The sequence below is a fragment of the Mesoplodon mirus genome (assembly GCF_964341445.2).
Source record: "Mesoplodon mirus genome assembly, chromosome: 7".
Taxonomy (NCBI): domain Eukaryota; kingdom Metazoa; phylum Chordata; class Mammalia; order Artiodactyla; family Ziphiidae; genus Mesoplodon; species Mesoplodon mirus.
The window spans coordinates 100,032,780-100,050,445 of NC_138983.1; the positions used below are offsets into that span (position 1 = coordinate 100,032,780).

At 42.2% G+C, this 17,666-nt stretch overlaps 1 protein-coding gene across 1 annotated transcript in view; it reads left to right on the forward strand.

Moving 5' to 3' along the window:
* Positions 1–1,247: 1,247 nt before the first annotated feature.
* LOC309808906 (forkhead-associated domain-containing protein 1-like) overlaps positions 1,248–17,666 on the forward strand; it is a gene marked incomplete at both ends in the record, with an annotated part of 77,217 nt that continues 60,798 nt past the window's right edge. The window contains one exon of the mRNA XM_082629476.1: positions 1,248–1,340. Coding sequence (XP_082485602.1) covers positions 1,248–1,340 — 93 coding nt within the window. The remainder of the gene's footprint in view (positions 1,341–17,666) is intronic.

Here is a 17,666-nt window from a genome sequence, read left to right on the forward strand (position 1 = left end):
ATCTGCCTGCTAATACAGGGCACATGGGTTCGAGCCCTGGTCTGGGAAGATCCCACGTGCCACGGAGCAACTAGGCCCGTGAGCCACAACTACTGAGCCTGCGCATCTGGAGCCTGTGCTCCACAACAAGAGAGGCCGCGATAGTGAGAGGCCCGTGCACCGTGATGAAGAGTGGCCCCCGCTTGCCACAACTAGAGAAAGCCCTCGCACAGAAACGAAGACCCAACACAGCCAAAAATAAATAAATAAAATTTAAAAACATGTATAGGGTTTACTTTGAAATGCATTAAAATATAAAATGTATAGATGGGTAGATATGTGATAAAGCAAATAGAGCAAAATGTTGATTGTAGAATCTGGGTGGTGGTTCTATAGAAGTTCACCATCCACTTCTTTCAACTTTTCTGTGTGTTTGACATTTTCCTAATAAAATGCCAGGAAAAGATACGTACAGAGTCTTGACCATACAGCCAAGCTATAATCTTGATATTTTGTCTTTGGAAATCATTTTTTTTCAACCTAAATATATGAAGGAATGCGCTGACTTAAAAAGAAAGTATCTTCTAATGCCCATTTCCTTGATGACTGACTCTTCCACACTTTAAGAAGCTCTGTAGAAGTTGGGGTTTCTTGAGTCAAAGTTCAGAAGCCCAAGATTAATAACAGTCACAATCACAGTAGGACAAATGGGTGTTTAGTGTAGCAATCACCATTCTAGATGCTTCACATTTAATCCTCACAAAACTCTGGGATACAGAGTATCATTAGCCCCATTTTACAGATGAGGAAACAGAGGCATAGAGAGAGAATAAGTAACTCACTCAGAGACACAGAGCTAGTAAGTGGTGGGTTAGTAACACTGAGTATTTGATTCTGTCAGATAACTAACCCCAAACTAAGCTTAATGGGAGGTGGAGAGCGGTTATCAGTGGAATTCAGATTTGTTTGGGTTTCTTTTTTTTGCTATTGCTTGTTTGTGCTCTGAGTTACATAAAGGATGTCCTCTTGTGATTAGAAGCAAGCTCATCTATGCCGGCTATCACTGTTAAAAGGACAGTCTTAAAAATGTGCGGAATTATCATTGTGATCATTGTTAAATCCAGCTATCCACTCCTACCTCTGCTGACTTCTCCTGTGGACATTATGGTGTATTCCATTCATTCTAAATATGACATTGAATAATTAGAGGACTGTATTTTTCTAACAAAATTGTTTTCTGAAAACCTTTTATAGGGAAAGCAGAGAATATGAAAGCCTATCTAAAGAGTGCAGAAGGCTATTTTGTCCTGAATAAAAGCACTACGATTGGAAGACATGAAAATTCAGACCTTGTTTTAGAGGTAAGACCTCTTCCTAGCCAGTCCCCGACCCTCCCTACCTCTCACACCACCAAAAGTCCTTACTGTTCTGTGGACTCCAGTCTCTTGTAAAGCACAGCCTCTGGCTACCAGTCCCAGCCTTCCTCGGTGTGCCACCAATAACCAGTCCCGGCATGTGCTGGGTCTCCCTGGCACATGTGGTAAGAATGAGCACAGTGCAAAGTGCGATGGGCCCTGTGTCCTTTGCTGACTGTGTCTGCAGTGTCCCACCCTGATGGCGTGGTTTGGAAGGTGGGCTTAGAGCTGATGCTTGACCTTCACCTGCTCCGCGTCTGGCAGCCACGGCCACCTGAAGTGCCCAGCTTGAGCAATGGCCTCTCGCCCTTTCCAGAGCTTCTGGAGACTATGGGCCCCTCAGAGCCCTCCCCCGCCCCCGTACCTCCAAGTAGTAAATCAGGGTAAGCCCTGGGCATGGCCTCAGCGCTCTCTCACTTCATTTCATTCCATTCTCTGAATTAGCTGTGGCTTGGTCCACAGTCCCAGCTCATTGACAGCCAAGGAAGTTGGAAGAAATTGTAAGTAAGGAATTATAAAAACAGTGGCTTTGAGCCTTTTAACATTTTGAAAGGGATTAAAATATTGAAACAGAAAGAGAAATGCAATGGAATCCCTTTAGGACTGTGAAAGGCAGACCACCCTCAGACTTCCCTCAACAGATTTTTTTAAACTTTATTTTGAAATAATTATAGATGCACAAATAGTAGAGAGAATGGCACGAAGCATGTGTGGAGTCCTGTGCCATTTTACCACGTGTGGATTTGGGTGTGGCCCTCAGGATATAGGAGTATTCCATCATCAGAGATGTCCCTTGTGATGCTCCTTTTATAGTCACAATTCCTCCTCCCACCATCGTCCCCACGCTCTGAAAACCACTAATCTGTTCTCCATCTCTATAATTTTCATCATGTATGTATGACCTTTGTGATTGATTTTTTTTTTTTTTAGTCAGTGTAGTGCCCTTGACATCCATTTAGGTTATTAGCTTGTTCTTTTATTGCTGAGTAATAGTCCACGGTATGGACGTATCACCTATGTTTAACCATTCACTTTTTGAAGGACATTTTGTTTCCATTTGGGGCTATTACAAATAAATGTACCATAAACATTTATGTACAGGTTTTTGTGTGAACATAAGTTTTTATTTCTCTGTGATAAATGCTCAGGAGTATGATTGCATGGATTAACATATGTGTTTATATATATTCGGTTTGTAAAGAAACTGCTAGTCTTATCCAGCGTTGCTGTACCATTTTTCATTTCCACCAGCAATGTATGAGACACATCCTCACCAGCAATTAGCATAAACACGGTTTTTCATTTTAGCTGTTTTAGTAAGTGTGTAGTGGTATCTCATCATAGTCTTAACTTGCATTTTCCAAATCAATAGTGATGTTAAATGTCTTTTCATGTATGTGTTTGCCTTCTGCATATCCTCTTCAGTGAAATATCTCTTCATATCTTTTAAGTGTCTCTAATCGAATTGTTTAGTTTTTTACCATTGAGTTTTGAGAATTCTTTATGTATTTTAGATATGTCCCTTGTCAGATAGATGGTTTGCAAATATTTTCTCCCATCCGTAGCTTGTCTTCTCATTCTCTTAGCAGAGTATTTCACAGAGCAAAAGCTTTAACTCTTGATGAAGTCCAGGTAGTTATTTTTTCTTTTATAGATCATGCTTTTAGTGTCATGTCTAAGAACATGCCACCAGGTCCCTGACCCTGAGGATTTTCTCTTATGTTTTCTTCTAAGTGTTTTATAGTTTTATGTTTAAATCTATGAACCATTTTGGGTTCACTGTCGTTTATGATGTGAGATTTAGGTCAAAGTTCATTTTTCTTCCATGTGGATATTTAGTTGTTCCAGAACCATTTGTTGAAAAGACTATCCTTTCTCCATTGAATTGCTTTTGCAAGTTTGTCAAAAATAATCTGGCCATACTTTCTATGGGGGCTACTTTTTAGTTCCCTATTATGTTTCATGGATCTATTTGTCATAATGGATCTACCATTATGAGATAGCCTTGATTACTGTCGCTATGTAAGTCTTAAATTAGGTAGTGTGATTCCTCCCACTTTTCTTTAAAGAAATTTTTTAACCTATTCTAGTTCCTTTGCCTTTCCATTTACATTTTAGTGTAAGCCTGTCTGTATACACAAAATATCATGCTGTAACTTTGATTGGAATTGTGTTTTATCCTATATATCAATGTGAGAATAATTGATATACTCCTACATTGTCTTCCAATTCATGAACATGGTATATTTCTCCATTTATTCAGTGTCTCTCATGAGTGTTTTGTAGTTTTCAGCATACGAGTCCTGAACATGTTTTGTTAGATTTACACTTAAGTATGTCTCTCTTTTTTTTTTGAGTGATTGTAAATGGTATTATATTTTTAATTTTGGTGTCCACATGTTCATTGACAGTATATAGAAATACAGTTGATTTTTGTATGCTTCTTGGGATCTTGCAACCTTAAGTGCACTTTCTTATATAAGGGCTTTTGTAGATTTCTTGGGATTTTATACATAAACAATCATGTCATCTGCAAATAAGAACAATTTTATTTCTTCTTTCAGAAAAGGAGATCTGAATGCTTTTAATCTTCTTTTCCTTGCTTTATTTCCCTGGTTAAGACTTCCAGGACTCTGCTGAACAAGAGCAGTGTATAAATCCTTATATTCGCTTGTTCCTGACCTTAGGGGAAAGCAGTTACTCTTTCACCATTAAGTAGGAGGTTAGCTGTAGGGTATTTATACATGTTCTTACCAAGTGAGAAATTTCCCCCTTTATTCCCAGTTTTCTGAGAATGTTTATTGTAAACGCAACAGATTTAAAGATAACTCCATAAACCTCCCCGTGAGATTCTCCTCCATGATATGGTCTCCCTTCAAGGACACAGAACATCTGTTCAGTGTGCAAAGTGGGAGGAAAAAGAAGAAGAAGAAGAACTGTAGTTTCTTCTTTATGCTAACAAGGCATAGATTTGGGGTAGTTTTATTTCCTGTCTGGCTAAAGTAGAGACAGAGATCTCTGTTTTGAACCGGCCTATGATATTAGAAAACTGTAGTAATTTTTAAAAGCACAGGCTTTGGAGATAGACAGAGCTGGGTTTGAATCTCATTAGGCTACTTTGTGGCTGAGTGACTTCAACCAAATTACTTAATCACTCTGAGCTCCTTTTCCCTGTCTGTAAACCTCTTACCTCACAGGGTTATTCTGAGGATTAAGTGAGAAATGCATATAAAGAGCCTGGCATGTGGTGCTCAGTGAATGTCACAATGATCATTATTATGGTCTCCTAAAACAGAGACTGAGAAGAATCCTCAGAGGTGCACAGGGTTGAGATGAGGATCCACTGACATTAATAAGCCATTTGGAAAAGGGAACTAATGAGGACAGTTATTAACTAGACAGAAATTGAGTTGCATTCATTGTATATAAATAATTGACTGCTTACTGCTCCTCGGACTTAGCTTAAGAAATACGTCACTAGGCTTCCCTGGTGGTGAAGTGGTTGAGAGTCCGCCTGCCGATGCAAGGGACACGGGTTCGTGCCCGGTCCGGGAATATCCCACATGCCGCGGAGCGGCTGGGCCCATGAGCCATGGCCGCTGAGCCAGCGTGTCCAGAGCCTGAGCTCCGCACCAGGAGAGGCCACAACAGTGAGAGGCCCGTGTACCACAAAAAAAAAAAAAAAAAAAAAATTCAGGGATTTATATTACTAAAAATCATCCTTGCAATTACCAGAGGTTACATCTAGCAAATAAAAAAGATTGTTTGTTTTATTTGCCTGGATCAATCCTAAAGAATAGGCAGTCATGCTTCTAAAGATTTCTACTCATCAGCAAGGTTGACATGTTGTTTTGACTATTGGTATTGTAGTATTTCAACATCATTTACTCTTTCTGATAATGGAAGGTAGTTACATGCTTCTTGTTTTTAAAAATTGGGAGAAAGGAAAATATAAGGAAGAAAATAAAAGTCACTTGTAATCATTTGGCTCAGGGAAAAATCAATATTGGTATTTGCAGGGTTTTACCCTCCAGACTTTTTTCTATATCCTGTAAGGAGTTTGGTTCCCTAAGGCAGTAGGAAGCCTGTTTATAGCCAGGCTAGTGAGAACTGTTTATAGTCAACAGTGATAACTGTTGCTATCACTCATTCATTGCACAGTATTTACCCAGAGCCTCAGCACCGAGCCAAGTCTAGGGGTACAGTGATGGCAGAACTGGACATGGTCCCTGCCATCAGGAAGCTGCCAGGAGAGAGAGAAATAAGTCAAATGATCCCACAAAGGTGTGACTAATTCCATTCCAACATTGGGGCTGTAAAGGAAAGGAATATGGAAGACAAGGAGGACTTAACTAGACAAAAGGAGAAGGGAATGGCATGTGCAAGGGCCCTGGGGTGGAAGAGCATATTGTGAATCCAAGGGACTGAGAGAAAACCAAGGCGTCCAGAAGTCAGAGTGGGAAGGACGAGGGCTAAGGGACAAGTAGGCCTCCTTCATGTCACCATAAGGGTTTGGATCTTTATCTGAAAGCAGTGGGAAGAAGGCTTGAAGGATTGTAAACAAGGGGGAGACCTGCCAGTGAACATCCCGGCTGCTGTGTGCAGACGAGCCATCAGGAGCTCTATTCACAATCTCCCCTCTCCCATTTTACACGGCTCAAAAGCCTCAGCCTTGCTCATTTCACAGCTAAACCTTGCAAGTTATAATTTATATGATTTGATGTGCCTTGTAAACTGTATTTTTTAGAGTTGGATGTGGCTGTTATTTAAACTCTGCTGAGAAAGGGACTCAGTTCTTCCAGAATGAAGAAACACCAAAGCCAGTGGTTGTTGGATTTTCCGCATGTTTAAGAGTGGTTGTTCAACATGAACTCCTAGGCATTCTGACCCAGTGGGTTTGGGGTAAGGCCCAGGAATCTTCACATTTGTATGCTCCCCAGGTTCAGGTGGGGGGAATGGATTCCCTGGAGTTGGTTCCAGGACCACACTTTGAGAACCCCACCATCAGTGCTCCCTCCCTCTCCCTTCTTGATCAGCAGAGCTCCTGCTTGTGTGTGTGTGTGTGTGTGTGTGTGTGTGTGTATTCTTTCAATAAACTTTGTTTTGAGGAAAAGAGAAGCGAAGGGTAAACAATGAAGGGCTGACTGACCCTACCCCCTCCCCAGGGACTCCCCCAGTCCCACCCTGGGGAAGTCCCAGGATCCCTAGAAGACTGAGCTCTAGGACAGCCCAAGTCAGTGCAGGGCTGCAGCTAGGAAGGTGGAGATGGAAGAGAAAAAGAAAGAACAGACATGACAGGGGGATGAAATGCTGGTGTCCACCCCTCACCCTCGGTGGTCAGTGTCCTGCCAGGCATCTCCTTTCTCATGGGTTTAGCCATCTCTCCAGCCTGTGTCAGCCCTTCTCGCGTGGGATCTGAGGGTCATGAAGCCAGACTGATCTCATACACATACCCCAGATCCCATCCAGCCGGATGACTCTCGTCCCTTTTTCTGGCCCCTGTCAGTTCTGGGCTGCCTCTCAGGAAAGAACCAGAGCCTACACCATAATCTTGTTTATTATTATTAAACAAGGCTTCTGGGATTCTCCTATTTTTTGCATAATTTCACGGACATGCAGGTATGTCTGCTCTGTCAAAGGACACACACAGCTGTAGCTCTGATGGGCATGGCCAAATTTCCCACCAGAGGTTTCCAGATGTGGTGTCCTGCCAGCAGTGGACGCCCGTCTCCCACTCCCTCCCCAGCCTAGGGTGCTGACCCCCCATTGGATCTTCACTGATCTACGGGGTGAAGTATGGTACCTGTGTCATTTTAATTCACATTTCTCTTATTCTAAGCGAACACCTGCATTTTGAGACATAAGGTGACAGGTGGACTCTCTGTGGGGAAATCCACGGAATGAAACAGGCCTGGGAGGGTGCACTTGCTGGCTCCCCATCTGCATCACGCTTGTCCTCCTGCCTGGGTCGTGCTCCCATCCTCCCCCCTCACCCCCACCTCACCCCTGGCTTCTCCCCAAGTGCTCCTTGCTCTGGGGGTTCACCTGTTTGGTCTCACCAGTCCTCAGGGACTGTTTTGTCCCCTGTTTGGGAACTGGCGGCTGATTTCATTGGTCAGTACCCACCACAGCAATTGATGGGACTAGTTTCTCACCAGCAGATGGAGGGCTTCCAAGAGGAAAAAGTTCAGAGGAAAGGGCTAGATCGTGATCTCATTTTTCTCATTTTTTTTTATTGTGGTAAGATATGCATAACATAAAATTTACCATCTTAACCACTTTTATTAAGTGTGCAGTTCAGTGGCATTAAATATATTCACACTGTTGTGCAGCCATCACCCCCATCCATCTCCAAAACTCTTTGAATCTTGCAGAACTGAAACTGCACCCATGAAACAACAACTCCCCTTGTCCCCCCATCCCAGCCCCCAGCAACCACCGTTCTGCTTTCTGTCTCTATGACCTTGGCTACTCTGGGTATCTCATATAAGTAGAATCATAACAGTATTTGTCTTTTCATGACTGGCTTCTTTCACTGAGTATAATATCCTTTCACTGAGTATAATGTCCATGTTCATCCATGCTGTAGCATGTGTCCGAATTTCCTTCCTTTTTTAAGGCTGAATAATATTCCATTGTGTGGATTCACCACATTTTGTTTATTCATTCATCTACTGATGGACACTTGGGTTGTTTCCACCTTTTGGCTGTTGCAAAGAATGCTATGAACATGGGTGTATAAATATCTCTTCAAGGCCCTGCTTTCAGTTCTTTGGGATATATACCCAAAAGTAGACTTGCTGGATCATATGATAATTTTATTTTTAATTGTTTGAGGAACTGCCATGCTGTTTTCCATAGTGGCTGCACCAAGTTACATTCTCACAACAGGGCACAAGGGTTCCACTTTCCCTGCGTCCTCACCAACACTTGTTATTTCCCTTTTTTTTTAATAGTAGCCATTCTGATGGATGTGATATGAAAGAAAGATCATAATCTTTTGAATAGCATACATAATGCAAACAGCTACAGCATACATTTATGGACTACTTACTGTATCTCACATGGCTTTATACATCATCTATGTATGTTCTGTATATATATTTATAGAATTATATTCACAAAACAAATCCTGTGCGGGTGAGAACTACTATTATCATTATTATCCGCATTTGATGACATGGACATGGGACTCAGAAAGGTTAAGGAACTGGCCCAAATCACACAGCTAGTCGGGGGAGGTGGGGCTGAGTTTCAGACTGAGCTGACTCAAGCTTCTAAAAACAGAAGCTTCACTTTTTGAGTGTAAATTTAGCTTTGGGAACATCTAATATCTAAATTGGAAATTCTCAGTTAACTGAGATAACAAGATAATTGACTAAGCTAGGGAAATTCCACCCTGTGGAATGGAGAATGGGGGTTGTCAGTGAAATGTGAGATCAATGTTCTCCTGATCCTCATTCATGCAACAGACTGAGGTGGTGCCATCTAGGGGGGGATTTGGGTAAAGAGGAAACGTTGACCTGGTGCTTTCCCAGGAAGAGGAGCATTGGGGCTGTTAAGTGGGGGCCCAGCAAGAAACACCACTTATCTCTCCAATCCAGCCAGAGTAAGTTCTCTGCTTATAAGGACTGGTGGAGTTCAATTAGTCCCACCTGGATAACCCAGGATAGTCTCCCACTTTTTAAAAATTTTTAAAAAAGTTTTTGGCTGGGTTTGGTCTTCGTTGCTGAGCACAGGCTTTCTCTAGTTGCAGCGAGCGAGGGTTACTCTTTGTTGCGGTGCACGGGCTTCTCATTGCAGTAGCTTCTCTTGTTGTGGAGCATGGGCTCTAGGCATGCAGATTCAGTAGTTGTGGCACGTGGGCTCAGTAGTTGTGGCTCGTGGGCTCTGGAGCGCAAGCTCAGTAGTTGTGGCACGTGGGCTTCGTTGCTCCATGGCATGTGGGATCTTCCCGGACCAGGGCTCGAACCCGTGTCCCCTGCATTGGCAGGCGGATTCTTAACCACTGCAACACCAGGGAAGTCCTTAGTCTCCCTCTTTTAAGAGCACTGATTAGTAACCTTGACATCGTCACAGACCCTTTGGCCACGTCATGGAGCATATTCCCAGGTTCTGGGGATCAGGGCATGGGCATCTTTGGGAGACCATTCTGCCCAGCACATTAATACTACCACCTGACTGGACCGTTGCTTTGGGACTGGTCTGAGAGCTTTCTGGAAGAATCAGTAGGATCAATGCCACAGGCCACGGAGAAAGATGGCTGGATGAGCTGGCAGGTGATAATACCGTTACCAAGAGGGGAGGAAGCAGGACTGGTTGAGTGAGCACCTCAACATCCCGGAAGCAGCCAGGCAGTTTGGGGTCTGGAGATGAACCAGGGGTTGGAAATACACACCTGCGAATCGAGGGGGTGGCACAGTGGCCCCAGCCCATGGACAGAGTGCAGAGGAAACGGACATCTGAGGGGAGAGGAGCCCGGCGTGGAGACCTGGAAGCAGTCAGAGAGGTGAGGGAGCCAGAGAGCTGCTGCCAGGCTGAGGGTATTCATCACAGAGACAGCTTGCTTTGTGCCAGGTACTGTTCTTTTCACTCTCGAGTGTATTAACTCATTTCATCCTTAGGAGGTTAGTGTTGTTTGCCCCACATTACACATGAGGGCGTTGAGGCACAGATAGGCCGAGTATCCTGCTTGAGGTCACAGAGGGAGGCTGGGGCACTGGGCACCACGCTCGGGCAGTCTGATTTCAGGACCAGCCTCTCCTGAGGCCTTGCCGGTCCACAGGGCTCTCCCGGGGAGACCGGGGAGGAAGGATCCAGCTGACGGGGAAGCAGAGAAGCTTCTTCTTTCCTTCCAATCCCAGACTCGTCGTCTCACCAGTGCCTGGCCGTTTCCTCATATCCTTATTCTTTTGAAAACCCCATTTTTTTTTTTTTACTATTTCTGCACTACATCCCTTTCCTGAGGCAGTGGGGTGATAGGGCTGGGGGATGGGATAGCCTAGAACCAAAAGGTTAAAAGAAATAGATAAAACACACACACACACACACACACACACACACACACACAAGTTAATTTCAAAAATGTTATCCCACTCCTTTGAACATGTCACCAAGCAGTACCTTTTGTCAATCCTACAAAGCCCAGCTTATCAAACTCATTTTTGCTGCTCAGGGAGCAACCAAAGAGAAGCAAAGAACCATGCCCCAGGCTGCACAGCTGGAAGGTAGCAGAGGTGGGACTTGAACTCAAGGCTTTCTAACTCCAGAGCCCATCCTCTTGCTCATAATAGAGAACATTTCCCATTTGCCCTATGTTCTCTTCTAAGTGCTTTAGTATGTATTATATCATTTATACGTCACCAGTAGCTTATAAGACTGTCCTTTTGTTACCTTACAGATGAGGAAGCTGAGGTATCACTTGCCCAAGGTCACCCTGCTAGGAAGTAGGAGAGCTGGGCTCGAGCCCAGTCTAGTAACCACCACGTTGCCCTGCTCCCCCAACCCCTGAACCACCAGGCCACGTGCCTCTCTCTGACAACTGTGTCACATGTCACAGGGAGGACGAGAGCCCGAGGAGGCCCCCGAGGGCAATGGCAGTGGGTTGAGGACCCAGCGGGAGAGGAACCTCTTGAAGCCATTTGACAATAAAGGAAAGGAAGGGGGAAGGGGCGGTGTTTCCAGGCCGAGGGGGTGGTGAGCACGTTCACAGCTAAGACGGAAGTTACACTGTCAAGGTGAGGATGCAGAAGAGGAGATGGTTGAGGAGAGGGACCAGACCAGGGTGGGATGAAGGCAGGACCACCCGGAGGCCCTTGGCAGCTAAGAGAAGCCTTGAGGTTCCCATCTAAGAGCTTCTCCATGCCTGGGAAGTCCAGGTCCTGGCAGGGAGCCGAAGGTACATTCAAAGGGGTGTGGAGTGATGGAGGGGAGTTTCCTGAAGGGACTCCACAGGGAGTGGGCAGGGCTCAGAGAAACCTCAAAGGATAGTGCAGGGCCCAGAGCTAGTATGAGTGAGGACTGTTCCCACCCCCAGAGCTGAGGGGTGAGGGGCAGGGGCATTTCCTGGGACCCGGAGACCCCGAGGGCTGGGTAGAGTCCCTCTGAGGGAGGCTGTGTGACCCCACAGAAAGGAAGCCAGGGGAGTAAGTACCCCAACCTCTCTCCTCCCTGCTCTGATCTCTAACCCCCCATTGGCCAAACCCAACCAGAAACCAGAGGCAAGGAGCCCATCAGCCCATGGATGTAGCTGCACAGGTGGGCCTGCTGGGCAGAGGGCGCCGTGGAAAGGGATGGAGGAGGGTCTGGAGAAGCAGACGGAGGATGCAGGCAGGTGCAGGAGGTGAAGACCTAGGAGGCTGTTGTCAAAGTAGAATTAAAAGCCTAAGACCAGGAACCTGCTGGCTGGGGGGCCCAGAGGGCACTGGGACAGCCTCAGGACAGAAGTGTGAGGGTGGCAGGAGGGTTTGGGGGCCAGGATGGACTGAAGGAGCTGGTGAGCTCAAGCAGGGCCCAGGCTGGGTGAGCATAGGGCATTACGCATAGGGAGGGGACGGGGAGCAAAGGCTATGTGACTCAAGGAGAGGACGAGACAGAGGATAAGGAAGGCCAGGAGCGGGAAGTTATGGTCTGAGATGGGGCTTCCCAGTTCCAGGTGATGCAAGGTTGAAACCTAGCTCAAAGGACGGTTCCAGGTACACGTCGAACCTCAGCGACAACGTCAGTGAACCTCAGGGCAACGTCATAACTAAGTCAGCTTCCCGAGGAGGCTTCCTCAAAGCACGGGAGTCATCAGAGCAGATGGTCATTGTTAAGAGATGTTTAAACGTCTTAATATTTTATGGACTCACTATATAATTTTTAAACATTTAAAATGCAGGAGCCTTTAAGAAATGCACTTGTTTTCTCTATTAGGTCCTGCCTGTCTCCTCTCTCATTATTAAATCACTCTCTACTCTGAAAATCACAGGGTACAAATCAAAGGTACAGGTTTTGGAATTAGACTTGGGTTCAAACCCTGACATTGCCCTGTGCCAGCATCCTGATGTTGAGTGAGTCCCTTCATCTTAGCCATTTTTTGAATCGTGGTAAAATACATATAAAGTTTACCGTCTTAACCACTTTTAAGTGTACAGATCAGTAGTTGTAAGTTATCCACATTGTTGTGCAACCAGCCTCAGAATTTTTCATCTTGCAAAACTGAAACTGTACCCATTAAACAACAACTCCCCGTTTCCCCCTTCCCCAGCCCCTGGCAACCCCTATTCTATTTTGTTTCTATGAGCTTGACTACTCTATGTACCTCACATAAGTGGAATCATACAAAATTTGCCTTTTTGTGACACTTATTTCACATCATGTCCTCACGGTTCATCCATGTTGTAGCATGTGTCAGAATTTCCTTCCTCCTACACTGAATAATATTCCACTGTATGGATGGACCACATTTTGCTTATCCAATCATCGGTCAGTGGGCACTTGGGTGGCTTCCACCTTTTGGCAATTGTGAATAATGCTACTATAAACATGAGTGTACAAATATCTCTTTAAGTTCCTGCTTTCAATTCTTTGGGGTATATACCCGGAAGTGGACTTGCTGGATCATATGATAATTTTATTCTAAATTGTTTGAGAAGCCGCTCTACTGTTTTTCCTATCAGCTGCACCATTTTACATTCTCAGCAGTGCATTAGTGTTCCCCTACTCTACATCCTTGCCAACACTTGTTATTTTCTGTTGCTGTTTGTTTGTTTTTGATAGTAGCCATCCTAATGGGTATGAGGTGGTATCTCACTGTGGTTTGGATTTGCATTTCCCTAATGACTAGTAATGTTGAGCATCTTTTTATATGCTTGTTGGACATTTGTATATCTTCTTTGGAGAAATGTCTATTCCAGTTCTTTGCCCATATTTGATCAGGTTATTTGGGGTTTTTTTTTGTTGTTGTTGTTGTTGAGTTATAGTTCTCTATATATTCTTCATATTAACCCTTTTTCAGATTTGTGATTTGCAACTATTTTCTCCCATTCTCTAGATGGCCTTTCACCCTGTTTATTGTGTCCTTTGATTCACAGAAGTTTTAATTTTTGATATAGTTGAATTTATCTATTTTTACTTTTGCTGCCTATGCTTTTGGTATCATATCCAAAAAAGCATTGCCAAATCCAGTGTCATAAAGCTTTCCTCCTGTGTTTTCCTCTAAAAGTTTTATAGTTTTAGACTACGTTTAAGTCTTTGATCCACTTTGAGTTAATTTTTATACATGGTGTAAGGTAAGAGTTCAACTTAATTCTTTTGCAGTCTTTCCCAGCATCATTTGTTGAAAATAATGTTCCTTCCCCATTGAATAATCTTGGCACCCTTGTCAAAAATCATTTGAACATATATGCAAAGTTTTATTTCTGTGCTCTCTCTTCTATTCTATTGGCCTATGTGCCTGACCTTATGTCAGTATCACACTGTTTTGATTGTTGTACCTTTGTATGCAGTAAGTTTTGAAATCAGGGAGTGTGAGACCTCCAGCTTTGCTTTTCTTTTTCAAGATTATTTTGGCTATTTTGGGTCCACTGAGATTCCATATGAATTTTAGGATGGATTTTTCTATTTCTGCCAAAACTGCTGTTGGGATTTTGAATCTGTAGATCCTGCTGTGTAGTAATGACATCTTCACAATATTAAGTATTCCAACCCATGAATACAGGGTGTCTTTACATTTATTTGTGTTTTTAATTTCTTTCAGCAGCACTTTGTAGTTTTCAGTGTACACATCTTTTACCACCTTGGTTAAATTTATCCCAAAGTATGTAATTCTTTTTGATGCTATCATAAATGAAATTATTTTCTTAACTTCCTTTTCAGATTGTTCATTGAGAGCATATAGAAACACAACTGATGTTTGTTGTTGATTTTGTATCCTACGATTTTGCTTCTGAATGTTGTTTATTAGTTCTAAGAGGGTTGTGGTTTTTCATGGACTCTTTAGGATTTTGTACATGTAAGATCATGTTGCCTGTGAACAGAGATAATTTTACTTCTTCCTTTCGAATTTGGATTGCCTTTATTTCTTTTTCTTGCCTAATTGCTCTGGCTAGGACTTCCAGTACTTTGTTGAATAGAATTGTCAAAAGCAGGTATCCTTATCTTCTTCTTGATCTTAGAGGAAAAGCTTTCAGTCTTTCACCTTTGAGTATGATGCTACCTGTGGGCTTTTCATATTTGACCTTTATTATGTTGAGGTAATTTCCCTTTATTACCTGCTTGTTGAGTGCTTTTATCATGAAAGAGTGTTGCATTTTGTCAAATGCTTTTTGTTCCCTGTATAGCACAGGGAACTATATTCAATATCCTGTGATAAAGCATAATGGAAAAGAATATTTTTAAAAGAATGTATATATATGTATAACTGAATCACTTTGCTGTACAGCAGAAATTAATACAACATTGTAAATCAACTACACTTCAATAAAATAAATAAATAAACAAAATAAATGAGTCTTAAAAGTCAACAATAAGAAACCAAACAACCCAACTTAAAAATGGGCAACAGAGCTGAACAGACACCTTACCAAAGAAAATCTACAGATGTCAAATCAGCATATGAAAAGATGTTAAACATCATACATCATTAAGGAATTTCAAATAAACATGAAATATCTCTTCATTTATTTAGACTACTTTGATTTCTTTCATCAACATTTTGTAGTTTTCTTCATATACCTCTTCATATAGCTAAGTATTTTGTTAGATTTATTCCTAAGTACTTCTTTTTTTTTTTTTTGGTGCTAATGTAAATGGTGTTGTGTTTTTAATTTCAAATTCCACTTGTTCATTGTTGGTATATAGGAAAGCAATTGACTTTTGTATGTTAATCATGTATCCTGCAACCTGGCTATAATTGCTCATTAGTTCCAGGAGGGCTTTCTGTCGGTTCTTTGGGATTTTCTGCATAGACAATCATGCCATCTGCAAAATGGGCAAAAGATCTGAACAAACACCTCACCAAAGAAGATTTTTTTTTCCTTCCCAATCTGTCTTTTATTCTCTTTTCTTGCCTTGTTGCATTAGCTAGGAGATACAGTACAATGTTGAAAATGCATGGTGAAAGGGGACATCTTCACCTTATTCCTGACCTTAATTGGAAAGTTTCTAGTTTCTCACCATTAAATATGATGTTAGCTTTAGGGTTTTTATAGATGTACTTTATCAGGTTGAGGAAGTTCCCCTCCATCCTTAATTTGCCAAGAGATGTTGTGGTGGTTTGGTGGTTTGTTAGTTTATCATGGATGGTGTGTAATTTTGTCAAATGCTATTTTTGCATCTACTGTTATGATAATGCGATTTCTCTTCTCTGCACTGTTGATGTGATGGATTACATTAATTGATTTCCAAATGTTGAACCAGCCTTGCATACCTGGAATAAATCCCACTTGACTGTGGTGTAGAAGTCTTTTTATACATCACTGGATTCAATTTGAGAATATTTTGTTGAGGATTTTGCATCTATGTTCATGAGCAGTATTGGTCTGAAATTTTACTGTTTTGTAATATCTTTATCTGGTTTTGCTATTAGAATAAGTTTGGCCTCACAGAATGAGCTGGGAAGTGTTCTCTCTTCTTCTATTTTCTGGAAGAGATTATTGAGAACTGGTATCATTCTTTCCTTAATATTTGATAGAATTTACCAGTGAACCCATCCAGGCCTGGTGCTTTCCATTTTGGAAGGTTATTCATTATTGATTCAAATTCTTTACTAGATTTGAGTCTATTCAGAGTATTTATTTCTCCTTGTGTGAGTTTCAGTAGATTGTGTCTTTCAAGGAAATGGTCCACTTCATTAACTTATAAAATCTGTGGGCATAGAATTATTCATAATATTCCTTTATTATCCCTTCAGCGTCCATGAGATCAGTAGTGATGCCATCGCTTTCATTTCTGATCTTAGTAATTTGTATCTTCTCTCTTTTTTCCTTGGTTATCCTGCTAGAGGTTTGTCAATTTTATTGATCTTTACAAAAAAAAAAAAAAAAGCTCTTTATTTTGCTGACTTTTCTCTCTTGTTTTCCTGCTTTTTATTTCATTTATTGCTTCTTTTCTTCTGCTTGTGGTAGGCTTATATTGCTCTTCTTTCTCTAGTTTCATAAGGTGGAAGCTTAGATCTTTTCAAATGTATGCCTTCAATGCCATAAACTTCCCTCCAAGCACTGCTTTCACTGCATCTTGCAAATTTTCATAGGTTGTATTTTCATTTTCATTTAGCTCAAGATAAATTTTTATTTCCCATGAGACTTCCTCCTTGACCCATCTGTTATTTAGAGGTGTGTTGTTTAATCTCCAAATATTTGGGGATTTTCCAGCTGTCTTTCCCGTATTGGTTTCTAGCCTAATTCCATTGTGTTCTGAAAACGTACTTTGCATAATTTCTATTCTTTTACATTTGTTGAGGTATATTTCGTGGCCTGGAATGTGGTCTGCTTGGTGAATGTTCCATGGGAGCTTGAGAAGGATGTGTGTTTTGTTGCTGTGGGATGAAGCTGTGTGGTTGCCAGTTAGATCCAGATGATGGTAGTGCTGTTCAGTTCAAGTTCATTCTTCCTAATTTTCTGCCTGGTGGGTCTGCCCGTCACTGACAGAGGGCTGTTGAGGTCTCCAGCTACCATGATGGATTCATCTGCTTCTCCTTGCAGTCCTATCAGTTTTTGCCTTCCATACTTTGATGCTTTATTGTTGGGTACATACAATGAAGGACTGTTATGTCTGCTTGGAGAATCGACCCCTTTATCACTATGTATCGCCTCTCTTTATCCCTGATAACTTTCCTTCCTCTGAAGTTGGCTCTGCCTGAAATTAATAGAGCTACTCCTGCTTTCTTCTTGTGTTCCAGTATTTTAAGTGTCAAAGTGTTTGGTAGGAATTTGAAAAGTGGGTAAAGGCACAGTCATTTGAATCAGGCAAACCTGGGAACAAGCCAGGCGAGTCAAAGTGGCTGACTGTGGGCACACGTAATCGTTCTATGCCTCAGTTTCCTCGTCTAAAAAATGAGTAATTATCAGACCTACTGTACAGCACAGGGAACTATATTCAATATCTTGCAGTAACCTGTGATGGAAAAGAATCTGAAAAAGAATAGATATTATATATATGTATAAGTGAATCACTTTGCTGTACACCTGAAACTAACACAACATTGTAAATCAACTAGACTTCAATAAAAAATTAAATTTTTTTGAAATGAGGAAGTATCCCTTTGAATTATTGTGAAGATGCAATGGGATA